This window comes from Podarcis tiliguerta, assembly GCF_965153285.1.
Source record: "Podarcis tiliguerta genome assembly, chromosome: 17".
In the NCBI taxonomy this organism is placed as follows: Eukaryota; Metazoa; Chordata; class Lepidosauria; order Squamata; family Lacertidae; genus Podarcis; species Podarcis tiliguerta.
This window is the reverse complement of record NC_139550.1, coordinates 17,576,297-17,592,965: the sequence shown is the minus strand read 5'-3', so window position 1 is coordinate 17,592,965 and position 16,669 is coordinate 17,576,297. Positions and strand designations below refer to the sequence as shown.

Genomic DNA, 16,669 nt, shown 5'->3' with positions numbered 1-16,669 from the left:
TTAAAATGTGGCCCAGACACAGGCGGAGAGACGACAAGCGGGAAGAGGCAGGCACAGACCCGGGGAATAGGAAGGAAAAGCATAAAAGGAAAATGCACAACCTCCCAGGGAAAAAAAACAAAACAAAACCCAACAACAACAGTTGAGAACTGCGGAGGGAAACAACGAGCAAAGCCACACACAAACATACACACACAAAATAAATATTATTTCAGAGCTGCAAAATAAACAATACTGTTGGATATCTCCATGTTAGTTTGCAATCAGACAAAATGCAGATGCATGCATGCATTTGCTAATAACAAGCTACGTTTGTATTATTATTATTTTTTGGGGGGGGGGGACGCCATGGGTAGCAAAGACCAGATTAGCAAAAGGACGCAAAGGCACACATCTACAACAAGCAAAAGAGACTACCGAGCTGCAAAATGAAGCAAACCCACAATTCGTGTTTAATCTTTCCAAGTGTTTAACGGAGACCCGTCAGCGAAAGGAGGGAGGGGAGAAAGTTGGAAACAGGAAATGTTACCAAGTTCAGCACTTTTGGACACAAAACTCCCACCGACAGTTTCAAAGTGTGACCCACACACAAAAGCTGCCAAGACTTGGGGTGGTGGGGAGGAGATAAGGGGGATCAGCAAAACACAACACACAACACAACTACTTTTAGAGCTCATCCTAGAAACCCAGAAATGATCTCCGTTGACAAAAGGGGGCGAATATACGGCCACCACTTTGCAAACCAAAAAGACACAATCATCTCAATGGGGTTGGGGAAGGGAGGGGGGAGGGGAAAGGAGAACAGCCAACAAGCAACTTCGGAAGGAAAAAGAAAAAAGAAACACAGTATCGTTTCCAATGCCACATACCATTGTACTGTATTGCATTAAACGTATGGGATCCTGAATTCTGTAACACAACACGGGACCGTTGGCTTCACATTTCTCAGTGGACAAATGGGCTGCGTTTCTCAAGGGGTGCTTTTTTTTTAGGTTTGTTTGTTTTGTTTGGATTTTCCCAGAGTAAAACCGCCTGTCTTTTTTTTTTTTTTTTTAACGTATGGATAGGTAAATCGACAAGAGATTTTTTTAAAAAATTAAAAAAATTAAAAAATCGAAGAAAGAGAAGTATTTGCTCTTGTATTTTGTTTTTTAAGGCAATCGGAGAGAGGGAAGAAGAAAAATCTTGATTAGATGAGGGTTTTTTGCGGGGGGTAGGTAGGGAGGAGAAGCAGCCAAGGCAAAAAAGAGAGAGAGAGAGATGAAAAAAAAGTCTACAGGCAGTGAGCGGCCCCCTCCTCCTCCTCCTCCTCCTCCTTTCCCTCTTTTTCAATCTTCCTTCCTCTTTTGAGTTGCAAAGCTGGAGAGAGTAGGCTGTGGTTGCTGAGTTGAACGTGGTCCAGGAGAGGCTGAGCCCTTTTTTTTCCACCGGGGCTGGTCTCTATGTATGTGTGCATGTGTGTGTGTGTGTTTGTGTGTGCGCCTGTGCGTGTGTTTCTGCCTCTTTCTCCCCTTCTCTCTCTCTCTCCCCCCCCCCTCCTTGCGCGTCTGGCTCTGCAGAAGGGAGTTGCGTACTTGGCCTCCTTCCACCGCGCTCCTATTGGCCAGCGCCGCGGCGGCTTCCCCTGAAGCACCGCCCACTCAAGCTGCCTTTCGCCTCCTCCTCCTCCTCCCGCCTTCCTTTCCTCCCCTCCTCCCTCCTTCGGAACCCGTGGGAAGCAGCGGCTCTTCGCTTCCGCCTGGCGGCTGCATGAAACCAACCGAGGGAGGGAAGGGAGAAGAAAAGGGAGGGCATGGGAGAGCTTTTTTTGCATATTCATATCCCAGCAGCCAATCAGCGCCAGGAGAGCCGGAGCCGGGGACCCGCAATAAAGTATGCCGTTCCAGACAGGTCAGAGACCCTGAAATCACCGCATGTCAAAGAAGTCTGCAGACTCTTAAACAAAAGTGTGTGTGTGCGCGCGTGCACGCGCGCAAACGGGGGCGCGCTTGCTGGAGAGAAAAAAGAACCGAGGCATTTTCCCATCTCCTAAAAGTTAAATTACGTTAAATCCCAATATTGCTTTGTGGGGGTGCAGAATGCAGTATTTGTTAAAAAACCCGATTACTTGATAGCAGCAGAACAACGCCTGCTGTAAACAGAAAATGAGAATGGCAAGAAAAAAACCTAAAATCCATCTTTGAATAAATAGGGGGTTTGGGGGTGTTTTTTTGTAGTAGTACTTTTAAACAATAACACACAGTTATCTCCCCCCTTCTTTAATTGATTAAATAAAACTTAACACAGTCTCTGAAAATAATAATAATAATAATAATAATAATAATAATAATAATAATCATAGCATTGAGTTTGCAGTGTCATTTTCCATAATCTTATAAACATGAATGGTCAGGGGAGAGCTGACGCTAAGTTAGCATTTGTGAAACTAGTACCTGTCCGTAAGAGTGTGGGTCATCCACCTCCTAGCTAAGTTAATGGAAATATCAGATGTGCAACGAATACAGAATTAGCCTCATTGTAGAAATACACCCAGCCAGAGCTTTTGCAAACTGCCAATTCATTTACGTAGTTAAATTTGGAAACAAGAGGCAAACCTCTAAAGGCATCCAATTTTTTTAAAAAGCAAACTAACAATTGCATTTTATGTTTCCTCCTTTCTAGCAGTCTGGCATAGTTTAATAGCGTTACTTGACCTATCTTTGGTTTCCAACATATTTCATTTGAGTAGAACTGTATGAATATGTCCTTTCCAGCAAAAAAATATCAGCCGGGTCAAAGCCAAAGGGAAGAGGGAAAGGAAGGTAGGATTGCCTAAGAAACAAATGTATCACACTGGGGGCATACATTGTAATATTATAAAATGAAAGAGAGAAACAATGATTAAAAAACAAAACAAATTATAACAATGTGTTTTCACATTGCAAATGTTTCAAGCTCTAAATATTGAGCTGTAATATAAAGGGATATTTGAACAATAAATTTCTTATTGTACCATTTAAAAAGACTTTTTAGGCTGGAGCACGGCCTATGGAACTGCATAGCCAACAGAGGAATAAAACGCTCCTTTTAAAGCTATCAACTTATATTATTATAAGCAATAATATAAAATATCCAGATGCTCATGCATTAGCTTAGTCACAATGACTTCAGAGGCTTCGCCTTTCAAATTAAACTGGCTGAATATCTTGGGGTGGCTTTTTTGTTTTTTGTTTTACTGTTGGAAATTATTTGTGAAATGGGCAAATACTGTCAGTGTTGCACAAGACCTTACAATCAGTTTATCCAACGTTATACTCAGAGGAGACTCACTGAAATAAATGGCCATGACTAACTTTGGTCAATTAACTCCAGCGATTCTAATCTGAGTGGAGCGGAGCTGGATACAACCCTTTGGTTATTAATTTAAACTAAACTTCTAAAAAATTATGAGTGTTCACATGAACAATTAATTAGCAAAACTTGGGGGCGGGGGGGGGCGGAGAGCAGCTTGAAATACTCAGAAAATTGCTTGGGTCTTATTCCTCCCCCCAGCCACCCACATTAAAAATATCTGCCGGGGTGGGGCAGGGAATTTGCACTGTACAGTGTTTGCATTCCCTTTGTTTAGTGAAAGTGATTGCTCAGGCGGTCTGTGCCATGGACTTTGCAAACTACATAACATCCAGTCAATTATCTGGTTTGCAGGCCTTTTTCCATGCCAGGGGGAACCTGTGGTTTCCTCCCCTGGTTTATAGAAGTTAAAAAGCCACAGACAAAGAATGCTGCACATTATATAGCACACTTTATTAAAATGACTGCAAATACATTACAGAGATTTGGGGCTTTTTTTTTTTAAGGCAAAGTCTGAAACCTCATCAGTGATAAGAATCCTGCAAGTCAAAAGGGAGAACATTGATGAGTGTGATATATGGTGACCTTGTATTCATGTAACCTGGCCTAGCAATGCACTAACAGCATGGACTAAAAGGACACAGGCACATTAAAGAGAGAGACTTTTATTCTTCAAGCCCAGAATAAATGCAAGCTTGCATTTATATATCATTTTACCAAGAGTCTTTTTTTAAAAAACAACAACACAGTTTCATGCCATGACCCTAATTTTGGCATTCAGATTCCTGAATTTCATAGCATTCATGTGCAAGAAGCCTATAAACCCAGGGCCATGCATTTGAGTTGATGGAAAAAACAATGCAGTTGCAGAGTGAAATTAAATATTTAAACAATGCGATCAGAAAAATTCTCCTTCCTATATCATTCAACTTGCCACCCTGAGAAGAATGAGCTTTGATGTGGACAAATGTACACTACTTCCTTGTGCTTTTAAAAACATTAAACAGATTATAGTGAGGTTATTGATATGTACGCTGCCGACTTGAGAAATTTATTTCGTATTATGGGAGTATCTGATCTGGAGAATGAAGCAGCCAGTTTGTAATTTTAAATCTCAGTTAAATCTACTTAACTGTGCTTCCACACAACCTTCCAGAATTTAACATTCAACAACAACACATATTCACATCAACAAATTTAATTCCCCCCACCTCAACCATCACTTCAATAAGGGCAGCACTCTCCGAAATAGAGAGATTGAGGCTGCAATCCTATACACCTTTTACACCCCATTAAGCTGAACTGGGTTTTCTTCTGTGTGTCACAGAATAATAGAGTCTGAAGGGACCCTGAATGTCATCTACACCATCCCCTTGCAATGCTAGGAATCTCAGCACATGGTCCCCCGTCCATTTTGAAGCCGTATCAGACCCTGCTTAGCTTTGCAAATATGCTAGCAATTTCTTTCCTGCACTAAATCAGACAATAAATTGGAGTAAATGTGTGTACTCCGCACTGTAAAATGTCTCTTATGAAATCAATGCCAGTAAACACAGGACTACTACAGAGAGAAGGTAGAAAATGGACAAACGTAGGTAATTAGAAGAAACCTCTTTTGTTCAGGAGGGTTGCTCTAAACTTCTTTTTTACCTGCTGTTAACAATCGGTTAACTTGAAAAATACATAGTATTATTGAGCTGAGACCTGTTTGTCAATTTACAATGTAAGCTTTTGCTTGTCTGCTCAGAGGTAAGTCCCACTAAGTTCAAGGGGGCTTACTCCCAGGCAAACGGAGCACAGGATAGCAACTTCACTTCATCAAACCATTATTGTCATTTTCAAGGAGGTTCTAATGGTCTGTAATGCTTCACAGAAACAAACAAACAAACAAATTTTAGACTGTTGTTATTTAATATGACCTTTTTACAGCTTGACTTTTAATTTTCACTTGGAATCTTAAGTGGCACAACATGAAACTTATACCGCTAAAACTCCTTTTGTTTTATAGGACACGTTAGCACATCTGAGGTTGCTTTGGTTTTACATTACATTCAAAGTGCGTGATTTAATGTACAAAGGCCTATATTGTTTAATACATGGTTGCCTTCCCCCCCTCCCCACATCTTCCTAGGAACTATGTTCTCAGCTGCAGAGATCCCTTCGAACATTCCCAAGGACTTGTTTTGAATTAATGACATTAAAACCCATATCGGAAATAATTTACATCAAAATAGATAAAGGACATGTTAAAAACTATAGCAAGTTAAGACAGCTGGAATTCAATCTCTACATGTCTATATATAAACCAGCCTAGAAAAAAAGGAAAATATTCTAAAGAGTCCAAATATCTCAATTGTGGAGAGCCTGGGCACTTTTTATGGTTGCAATTAAGGATTTAAGAGCTGGGAAATGCCTTTAACATTAAAGGAGGGTATTTAAAGTGACTATTTAGGCTCACATCTCACCAAAAGAGGCAGGACAATAGGTTAATATTTTTGTGACTGCCTTTACCTGACAACATTTTATTATCACGTCAGGTAATCAGCAGAGCACCATTATGATGAACTTCACAAAAGAAAAAAAAGGAAAGAGACTGGGAAATCACACAAGCTTAATAATTTTGTCCTCCTACTTTCTTCTATGTAACAGATCCTGATGGCCCCACTGTATGGCCATAGCTGAGAATTTTCACTCCTCTGCTCTCCTGTACTGGAGAAATGGAGCGACCCCAAAATTCAGTTATATTTCTGGCACTGGGTAACTGCCCAGTAGGTCATAGTGGTTGAGGCAAACTACCTGGTGATTGTATGTGCTGATTGTCTTGTAGCTGATTCAGAGTAGACTTCTCTTGAATTGGAGAGATAAAAATCTACACAGATAAAATGCAGGCAGACACATATGGAACCTTTGAGGACAGGGTACCCTGAGGCGCTTTAATACTCCAGGTTCATCCCCCCCCCCCCAGTTTCCTATTAAAACTATCTGCACCTTTATATGGTCTTCTTTGACGATGTCCTAGAGCGAGACAGTTCTTAATCTGACATAAAGTGTGTCAGCCCCAAAGGCCACATTTCCAGAAAGAACCGAGCAGATAAAGTAAGGTGATGCAATCTTAATTTGCTACACACAGGGAGGCTGGCTAATATGTTAACAACCCTAATTTTGTAATAGACTGTCACATGATAAGCTGTAACATGCATCTGTTCTTGCATCTTGTTATCATCAAGCAGTCAACACAGCAAAAGGCAGCGTGGGGAAGAGTTCAGAACCATCAGCCAAAGGTCAGGCGGGGTCAAGCAAAGGAAAGCTGTGTCAGTCTGGGGTCTGAATTGTGATGAAGGAAAACTAGAAAAGATACTTCTATTTTTCCAAAGTGAAATTTATGAGGCAGAAGAAGGCTATATATATATATATATATATATATATATATGCAGGATTGGGAAACTGTCCCCAAACGTCTTATGTAAACAATAAGCACACATATATAAATAATCTTTTTATTATTATTATTGAAAAGTATTGGAGTTTTTCACAATAAAAGAACTTCCCCTTCCCATTTATATATATATAAATCTTATATAAATATAAATTTATATAAATATAAATCTTAAAGGAAAAGTATTCAACAAATGTTCAGAAGTTTGCTCTATTTTCATTTTTCTATTGCTTAGTGCAAACGTGCCTTTCCTCCCTTTTTGAGTAGGATTTGAAATGTAAATGTGTAATTGTGCTTTTCCTCACATGCTTTGCAAGATGATGATGTATTATCACAATTTTAATTCTGGAAAACTAAACAAAAAATCCCATTGAAATGATTACAGTGCACTTAGAATTCAGACAAGGACTATTATCCATTAACCCCTATGTGTACATTCTCACTTCTGAGTATCAAATGTGTGCTGAAAATAATAAAAAATGTGTGTGTTTGTTTGTTTTTTAAAAAATAGGATATTGTTTTAAAAAGTTTTTGTTTGTTTGTTTAGGATAGCATGGATAAGATGAAACTATTGTAGAAATGGCAATGAATGCACAGTATACCATTTTGCATTTAAAAATTTTGCACCGATTTTGCATTAAAAAACTTTGTCCTGCAGTAGGCACCTGCAAGCATTTTGAAATCTGTGTTGAAATCTGTGGTTTAAATTTTTTTGAAAGAAAAACAGGGCAAAAACCTCCTACTTAAACACCTTATGTCATCACAGTGATTACTGATGGTATGTGGGCACTGTTGAAGCAAGTAACTTACTAGAAGCTAGCATCCATAAACAATACCAAACAAAGATAAAAAATAAAAATACAGAATTGAATTGCAATATAAGGGCACTGCATTCAATCCTGCACACTGAACAGATAGCCCAACCCGAAATAATGTATCCACAGTCCAACAGGCTATCAAAGTAATGGCACAAGCCCTATTGATTGCATTGCTTCCAGCAACAAAATTCTCATTGGTTGGAGTGATCATCAATTCTAGCTAGGCCTCTCCCTGAAAAAGGGAATGCCAAAGACCACAAAGGAAAGAACTTGCCACATTTCTTGATCCAGACCACAGCAACACCTTAGGCTTGAATCCAGAGGCCTTCATTTCCTCTATACCTCTGCTCTGCAGAATGCCACTTTGCAAAACATGAGAGCAAAGTGCAGATTCTAGGACAGTCAGTCATCTCCCTCTGTTGTTTATTTTTGAAAACCTGACGTCTCCAGCTATTGGATAGTAACTCTCTCCCCCGCTGGCCTGCACTCCAAAAGGCGGCAGTAGCTGGAACTCTCACAGAAGGCGAAAGACTTTGGGAATCACTGCAGATCAATCTCATTGGTCCCTGGGAGTATCTCCCTTTTCCTGCCTGACACCTGCTGCCCAAAGCCTGCCAAACATGCCAATGTCTGAGGAGCAGATGCAGATGTGGCGGGAGATGTTACAACAAAAGGGCTTGTTCCTACAGACGTGTGGAAGGAATGGGCTGCTGCTAGCACACAGGGCTCTGTTTCCATGCACACGCCTCGGCTGTTGGGGATGTCCTGTTTGCTTGGCTGTCTCTCCCCACCCTCCATTGCCTCCTTCCTCCCCTCACACCCCAGGCAGGCTGTAGATTCTGTAGGATATATTGCTCTCTTTACACACACACACACACACACACACACACAGAGAGAGAGAGAGAGAGAGAGAGAGAGAGAGAGAGATCTGCCCCACTGCACTGCATGCAAATTTGAGATGCACTGCTGCAGCCAAGTTGAACTTTGCCATGAACCGGCAACTTCTGCAGGCCTGCAGTGACTTTAAAATGCTGCCATGGCTACCAAGGGGCATAAGCTGCTGGCAGATCGATCCCCTAATGGGAAAGGCTGTGTAGAAGCAAGCTGCTAAACTCCCCATATATATGAAGAGGACAGGCTAAAGGGTGCTGCAAGCTCTATTGTTACGGGAGCAAAGAAGACCTGCTTTTCCACATCAGATGCTATTTCTTAACGTATATTTGCTCTCTCCTGTTCCTTGTACTTTGAAAATGCTGCCCCCAAAGGGAGAGACTAACAACAGACAAGTTTGCACTTCTTGCCATTCTTAAATCACCTCCTAAGCTCAGGTATGATCTCTGGGCCACTGCAAAGTATAATTTCTCCCTTCCATTTTATGGAACCCTAAACTGCAGCCCAACCATTTCTTAAGAGCATTTCCCAAAAGTGTGTGTGTGTGTGTGTGTGTGTGTGTGTGTGTGTGTGTGTGCAGTCACCACCCCCTTATCACAGACTAACAAAATACTGGCAAGAGCTCCGTTTGCTGGTTCTTTGTTATTTGATCCACCTCCTGGAACTCCCATTTCTCTTCCCGGAAACCTGTCGTCGAGAAACGGTGGCAGCCTATGAGCGTGTATGGAGAGGGAGGGAAGAGGGAATGCCGTCGGGGAAAGGTTTAAAGCGACTATGGGCTTTGAGGGGAACGCGAGGTGATGCGATGGTCTGGTGTCTTCTGCCCACACGGAACAGTTTCCTGAAGTCCTCCGGCCTAAGCAAGACCAGGCGCCATCATGTGCACAAAAACAAAAAAGGCGGCACTCACCTGTCCCCTGTGTGACACCACCAGGGAGCCCGATCCCGCCCCAAGGAACAGAGGAGCAGCCCCAAAGGAAACGAGGCTCGGGGCTGGAGACCCTCCTGCCTGTGGGTAGACCTGAGCCCTAAAGGGAGAAGATTCCATAGGGAAGGAGGCTTTAGGGGGCAGGACGCCCAGTTCAGTCAGAAAGAGGCTCAGCAGGAGCTAGGGGGAGATTGGTGGGGCTCCTCCGAACCCCCCACGAACGCAACTTGAGGAAACTCTTCCAGCGGGGGAAGCCCTTCTTCCTCCCTCCCCATAGGGCCGCGAAGAGGGCAAACTGCAACAGTCTTTTCCTCCTCGTCTTCCTCTTCTTCTTCCTCCTCCTCTTCTGGGCGCCCTAGACCTCTCCGTCCCATCGTCCTGTTCTCCTTCGCTTTGCCCCGCTTGGCACCGGCATGGCTCTTTCCCCAGCGTCAGGCTAGCGAGGGAGCTGCCTCACCTCGGACAGGCAGCAGGCTGCCTAGCGCGGGGATCTGCTGAGGTTGGCTGCAAAATGCAGCAGTTTGGGGATCAGCGCGGCGAAACTCCTCCCTTCAGGAGCCTCAGTATGGTGTATGTGTGTAGAGGGGGGTCATTTTAACACTCCCCCCTCCTCTCCTCTCCCTGATACTCCAAGACCACGGATCAGGAATCCTTTGCCACGCCACACGGCGACCCTCCGTCTCTTCCAGCAAATGCCTTTCCCAGGGCCTTGCAGAAAAGGAAAAGCCGCATCCAGCTCGCTGAAACCTCGGCTTCAGGCAAAAAGGAGCCGGCAGCAAAAACTCTGAGGCCGCTGCAAAGCCCGAGCAGAGCCGCTTTTTCATTTCCTCTTTGCTCTTTAAGTGCCATTTTATCCCACCAAGTTCCGTTAAAGATCACACCGAACCGTGTGAGAATGGAGAAATTTGGGCCCCCAATGCGGAGTGACTCCGCAGCAGCCCCAAACCAAATTCAGTCCCATTCATTTGCCTGAGATTTCCTTTCGACTCACAGGCTGCTGCCGTCCCTGCGCGCTCTGGCGCGGGAGCAAGTCCCACTGGACGCAGGGGGACTTTCTCCCCCTAAGTAAACGTGCATCGGATCGGGCTCTGCAGTGTTTTGGGGTGGGGAGCCACGGGGCTAGCCTACGCCTCCGGAAAGCCCTTGGGGTCCTGCCCCCTTGCCACTGAAGGGAGGGCTGCCAAAGCGCACACTCACGTCGCACCCCAGTTCTGAATGCCGACGCAGGTGCCCAACGCGTAACAGACGCGATGCAAGCGCAGTTGCGCCGGGGTAGGGAAGGGCCAGAGGCGGAAAAGGAGGACCTGAAGTTCCCCTTGCTGGAGCCGAGGTCCCTTCTTCCCCCGCAACCTATAAAACACTTGAAGGGGCCCACCCGCTCCTCCCAAAAGTTGGAGGCTATTGCAATTAAAATTGTGCCGCATCTTGTGATCGATTATGTGCGACGGGGCTTACCTGGGCCCCCCAATATGTTACTCAAGTTGGCTCCCCTGCTAGTTTGGGGAGCGGGCTAGGGTATTTGGGGGGCCGCCTCTACGAGCAGTTGAGAGCGAGCCCCGGATGGCTGTTTGGATGCCACGGTCCACAGTCTGCGCGAAGCAGAAATGCATAAGCCTCTCCTCCGAGGAGCCCCTCGAAGGCGAGAGCCGGCGCTGCCTCCGGGCCTCTTCGGCCTGCGCTGCTGTTGCTGCCGCCGCCGCCCATCTTTTGCCAGGAGGAGCCGCTCGCCGGGCCCTGCTTCGGTCTCGCCAAGCCCATCCATGGAGGAGTCCCCTGGCCGGCTGGCCAGCGGGTCCCTGGTGCAGAGCAGGCGAGCGAGGGCGGCGGGTGGCGGTGCCTCCGCAGGGAAAGAGGACCCTTGAGAGGCGTCCTTCGCTTTCTCCTCCTGGGCGGTTGGTTGCTGCCTTGCCTTCAGCTTCTGCAGCCTTCGCTCCTGGGAGATTAAGATGGAGAAGGGGGCGAGGCAGGGCAGGGGGAGACAGGTCGCCCCCCTGCAGGCGCACAAGGTGCTTGCCGTGGCCACGAGGAAGCGACTGTGCAGGGCCAAAAGGAAACCCCAGACATCACCTGGGGAAAGTGTTCTTTTCTCAGGAAAATGAAGCGTAAAAGAGCCCAAGCTCCGCCGGCGGCTCCGTGCGAACCAGCTAGACAGCAACTTAGACAGGCACGTTCCCCAACAGCCCGAGCGAGACGCGGGGAAGTGGGGCGCGCAGGGAGGGGGGCGAAGCTGCCTAAGCAACGGCCCACAACTCGCACGGTCCCTAGAGCGGCTGGAGGGGCCGCAGGAGGGGCGCCAGAGACGGAGATTCGCGCTTCCCCCGCACGTGGGAATGGGTGCCGGGCGAGACTCAGGCTGGCGAAAAGGGAGAGGGCTGGGGAAACTTCGCAGGGGCGCCTCGGCCGAAGCAAGCCGAGCAGAGCATCTTCTTGGGCTCATCCTTCTTTGCCCGCCGACGCAGGCTGATCCCCGCTACTCAGACCGTCGAGGTACTCTAAAGCAAGGTTTAAGATGGCCCTCCAAGCAGGTGGAATAATAATAATAATAATAATAATAATAATAATAATAATAATAATAATAATAATAGAAGAGGCGCAATTTAAAACATGTTAATGGTGCGTAAAGGAAACGGGGGGAGGCGTTTGGCCTTGGAAGTAATAAATGGCGAGGAAGCGAACGAAGACAACTCCCCGTGCGTCTGCGCTTAAGCGGAGTGGAGAGGCCGCTTGGGTCGCCCTCGGCTACTCTTTCTCCTGCGAGACTTGGCAAAGGCAGGCCGGAGGAGTGTAGGCAACCGAGGCGGCGAAGGGGCGCCCCTTTGTCGCCCTGCGAAAACAGGATAGGCGGGGAGGGGGTCTCCCCACTAGCTGCAAACAGGGTGTGTTTCTTTCAGCTTGTCTCCAGCGAGGCTTCCCTGCCGTGTCGCCCCCAACCCCCAGCTTTTTAGCACTCCGATCCCAACCGTGTTTACACGCGAGCAAGTCCCGTTTCATTCCCAAGGAAATGCCTCCCCCGGGGAAGCTCGAGGAGACGCGCTGCCTGGGGAAACAACTTGAAGCAGAAAGACGCCAAGGAGCCCCAACACGTTTATTTGGGAGTAAATTCCAGGGGCTGGGGTCAAGGGCGGGGGGGGGGGCTTCCTTCCAGGCGGGCAGAGAGAGCTGCCTTAGCGGCGGGATGTTCCTTCTCAACCCCGCCCCGCCGCTTCGGATCTTCTTGACTGGAGCAAAGTCACTCGCTGAGCCGAGTTGGACTATTTCAGCTCGTAGTTTTACTTCCAGGTAGCGGCGGGAGGGGAGGAGGGGAGCTTGGCGAGGGAGACCCGAGGCTCTTTCCCACGCTTAGCCTGCCGTTGTTCTCTTCGGCCCCATAACTCGGGGACGAGTCCCAGAGAAAGGACAGACAGACAGACACCCGCCCCCCTCCATGGGACGGGGAGGGCTGCGACTGGGGCACAGCCTCCTCCAACCTGCTTCTTGTTTCGGGATCCGCGCTCGTGCCTCTTGACGGGAGACGGAGAGGCCACGAACCAGGCTCTGGGCGCGGGTCGCCCCGTCCAGGCGTGCTCGCTCGACGGGGTTGAGGGAGAGGGAGGGCGGCGCCTATTTTTAGCCGGGACAAAATGTTTCCCCAGCAACTTCTCCGCTGCTGCTGCTGCTGCCGCTGCTCCCGCCTGCCTGCCCCGGCTCCGGATATTTAAGGACTGCAGGTTTGGCCTGTCGTCGAGGCAATAGCCCGATGGCCTGACAACTAATTTATTTGCTGGGGGGGGGGTAAATAATAAAAGGGAATCTGCGTGGGAAGGGAGGGGTGGCTGTCACAAGAAGGGAACTTTGATTGGCGTTGTCCCTTGTCAAAAATAATAATAATAAACTCGTCTCTCTCGCGCGTCAGCTGCCGTCGGTTTTAAAAAGGGGCCGGGGTTGGGTTTTGCACAGGGCTCCATCTCTGTGACGAGATCTCAGCGGATCATTGTATTATTCCCGCCTGAAAACGGCACCCGTCTCGGTGATCGTCTACTCTACAATCTCCCGGTGGGGCTTCCCCTCCCCTCCCCCTCAAACTAGGCAGTCACCGTCAATTAAATATTTCCGGTAAACTGGGTGCCCCCTCCCTTTTAAGCAATAATACACCTCCCCTCGTTTTTTTCACCACATCTCACGTTGGAGTAAGTTGGAGTAAACATTTCTCGTCCCCCACTCCGGGAATTCGATTATTATATACATATATTATTGTCATATGCAGATATGCACTGGACACATTTTGAGACATTTGTGTGATCTCGGAAACAAACTATTCCGCAAGGATACTAGTGGGGAGCCCTAAATATCTCCCCCAAGAGGAAAAAAGGACATTAAGACGTCCGGATCCGCAGCCCACTTAAGCCAGAATCATACTAGCTACGCTTTTACACGACGTGCTCGATAACTTCGAAGTAAGCGCTGTAAGTTTCCGTGGAGTTTGCGCTCATGAGCATTTTTAGAGGGGGCTGGGAATGACTTCCAATTAAGTCTACCCGTCCTGAGGGTCTCAGCCCAAGATCCCGTGCTTGGAAAAAAAGGACCGTTGTTTTCGGGGTAATTTGTTGAAATCCCAGTGATAAATCCCACGGAAGGGAATGGAAGGGTTTTTTTAGGTGTGTTACCAAGATTTCTGCCTTACAACCTGCTTCTCAATAAGTTCACCGGGGGAAAGTATCAATGAACCGAACGGGGCATATTTCACAGATTTGCTTAGTGAGTTTACACAGCCTTATTCCACGTGATGCGCGGTATCCCACGCGCGTGGATGGAGTTCAGCACAACTCGCCATTGACTCTCGCTTTTAGGTGGCGGGCGATCAACTTCGGGGTCAAAAGGCCACGCCGGCGGGGTGGCAGGATCCATCGGACCCCTCCCATCCGGTCACCCACACCGGCGACGCGTCGTCGGTGGGAAGCGAGGCCCCTGGGTCCATTGCTTGAGAGGCAGTCGGAGGTCTCGCCGCTGCCGGGTCAGCATCGGCCGCCGCTTGGCTCCTACGATTCCCCCAGCTTCCTCGTCCCGTCGCTCGGCTTAGGGAAAAGAAGCAAGCAAGATCGCCGAAAGGGAAGCGCCACTTCTTCGACGCCACTTTCCCCCTCGAGAAAAACCGCCCCCGAGGTTGCAAGTCCGCGCACACGGACTTGGGAGCAAGCCCCCCCCCCTACCCCCCAACAGCTCAACGCGGAGGATCTAGCTGGAAGAACCCAAAATGTTTACTCGGGAGTAAGCCGCAAGGGGGCCAGGAGGCACTGACTCCCCAGGCGGCTGGCACAGGGGCAAAGCCGTCGAGTCCCGTCTCTTTCTTACAGCAAGGCCACCCAACCGCGCCGCTCTGCCTTTGGGGCTTGGGTGCGAATCACAGCTGCGGGCTGCGAAGTCTTGAGGGAGCCCCCTGACTTCAGAGAAAGCAGGCGTCCACGGAGGCTGCTGTAGCCTTGCCGCTTATCTGCTCCTAAACGAATGGAGACGGGTCTGTGCCGTTTGCTCTGCCTCTGTTGTACTCTGCACATGGTCAGAGACGCGCCAGGGGCAGCGCCAGGAATGCCAGTGTGGTGTAGTGGTTAAGAGCGGTAGTCTCCTAATCTGGTGAACCGGGTTCGCGTCACCGCTCCTCCACATGCAGCTGCTGGGTGACCTTGGGCTAGTCACACTTCTCTGAAGTCTCTCAGCCCCACTCACCTCACAGAGTGTTTGTTGTGGGGGAGGAAGGGAAAGGAGAATGTTAGCCGCTTTGAGACTCCTTCGGGTAGTGATAAAGCGGGATTTCAAATCCAAACTCTTCTCTTCTTCTCTGCAAGAACAGGAGACGCGGGCAAGGAGAGCCCTGCTGGATCAGGCCCGTGGCTCCCACTTGGCGAGGCAGACGGCCGCCTCGCCCTCCGTGGAAACCGCACGTCGGCGAGAAGCATTCGGGAGCCTTTAGGAAGGCTCGCTTTCGGTCCAAACGCCTCCGGCGGGGACCTACTCGGCCGCGGAGTTTCCCAAGGCTGCAGCCCGGGCCGGACGGCCTTCGAGGCAAGCAGGAGAGAGGCGCTTAAGCCGCGGGGATCCCGCAGACTTAGTGGGCTTTAGCAGGGGGATAAACCGAGAAGCTTTTGCCCAAAGCAACTCTGTCCTCCGGGGGCTCAACAGAAGCCTCCCTTCTGCGCCCAGGGCATAGGATCCCCACGCTGCAGCCATGCCCAGGTCCTGCATCTCGTTGTCCCCAGAGCCTTGTAGTTTTGGGTCACAAACTGGAGCCGGTGCGTGCCTGCTCCCTTGGCAGCCTGTCCGCAACGCTAGCCTGGGAGTCTCCCGTGGCTTACCGGGCAGCCGTCTTCCTCTTAGGCCCACCTGCCAGGAAAAAGGTTGTCGTCCCCCCTCTAGGCCGCCGGTATTTATTCGCCAGAAACGGAGAGGGCGAGCGGGGCCTTCCCTGGGCGAAGGCTTCCCCAGAAGCCTGGCATTCGTGGCGAGCCTGCCTTTGAAGGGTGCCCTTTACCAACCGTCCTGGGGCAGCAGCAGGCAGCACTCTCGGGAGGCACACATACTGCACGTCAAACCCCTGGCGCCTAGAAGTCAACTCCTAGGGGCTGAGAGGTCTTCTACCCCACCAATAAAATATTGATGGGCATTGCCATTCAAACGGTATGCTTGCACGACCTTATATGATCGATTATGCGGAACAGGGCTTACCTGGGCACCCCCCATATTTTATTCAAGTTGGCACCCCTGCCCTGCAGCGACCCTATTTTAGATTACCAGAGAAAGATTTCACAAAGTTTACCTAGTGAGATAATCTCTCAGCCTCGGAGGAGAAAGAGGATGCGTGTTTATTATTATTACTACTACTACTACTACTACAGTGGTACCTCGGGTTACAGACGCTTCAGGTTACAGACTCCGCTAACCCAGAAATAGTACCTCAGGTTAAGAACAGTTTCAGGTTAAGAACGGACCTCCAGAACTAATTAAGTTCTTAACCCGAGGTACCACTGTATTCCAAATCACAGTTCTGTAGGAGGTAAATATGTTTAGGCACGTTGACATTCTCCCTTTGTATGCGAGACGCTGGGTAGGTTAGAACGTGGTGCTGATAACGCATAGGACTAGGTTGCTGGTTCCACATCCCTGCATTTTAGGGGGTTGGACTAGATGATCCCAACCCACGATTTCGGGGCTTCAGGTGCCGTGCTTGGCCGTGGGCACGTTCGCATCCGAATACCCGTGGGCGTGCGCGAAGTTTGTACAGTATACTGGAGCTAA

The 16,669-nt window shown here is 48.5% G+C and overlaps 1 protein-coding gene across 16 annotated transcripts in view; it reads right to left on the bottom strand.

Annotated features, from left to right (window-relative positions):
* NFIB (nuclear factor I B) overlaps positions 1-16,669 on the bottom strand; it is a 300,457-nt gene that overhangs the window by 202,826 nt on the left and 80,962 nt on the right. For 2 of the 16 annotated variants that reach the window (XM_083420034.1, XM_083420036.1), the window contains exon 1: positions 9,386-9,931. The exons of 3 other annotated variants lie outside the window; for them this stretch is intronic. In XM_083420034.1, coding sequence (XP_083276160.1) covers positions 9,386-9,523 — 138 coding nt within the window. In that variant the 5' untranslated portion in view covers positions 9,524-9,931. Of the gene's footprint in view, positions 1-869; positions 1,479-9,385; positions 10,082-16,669 lie in introns of those variants that run through there. 11 more of the 16 variants (XM_083420054.1, XM_083420035.1, XR_014506294.1 and 8 more) reach the window with 10 other exon arrangements.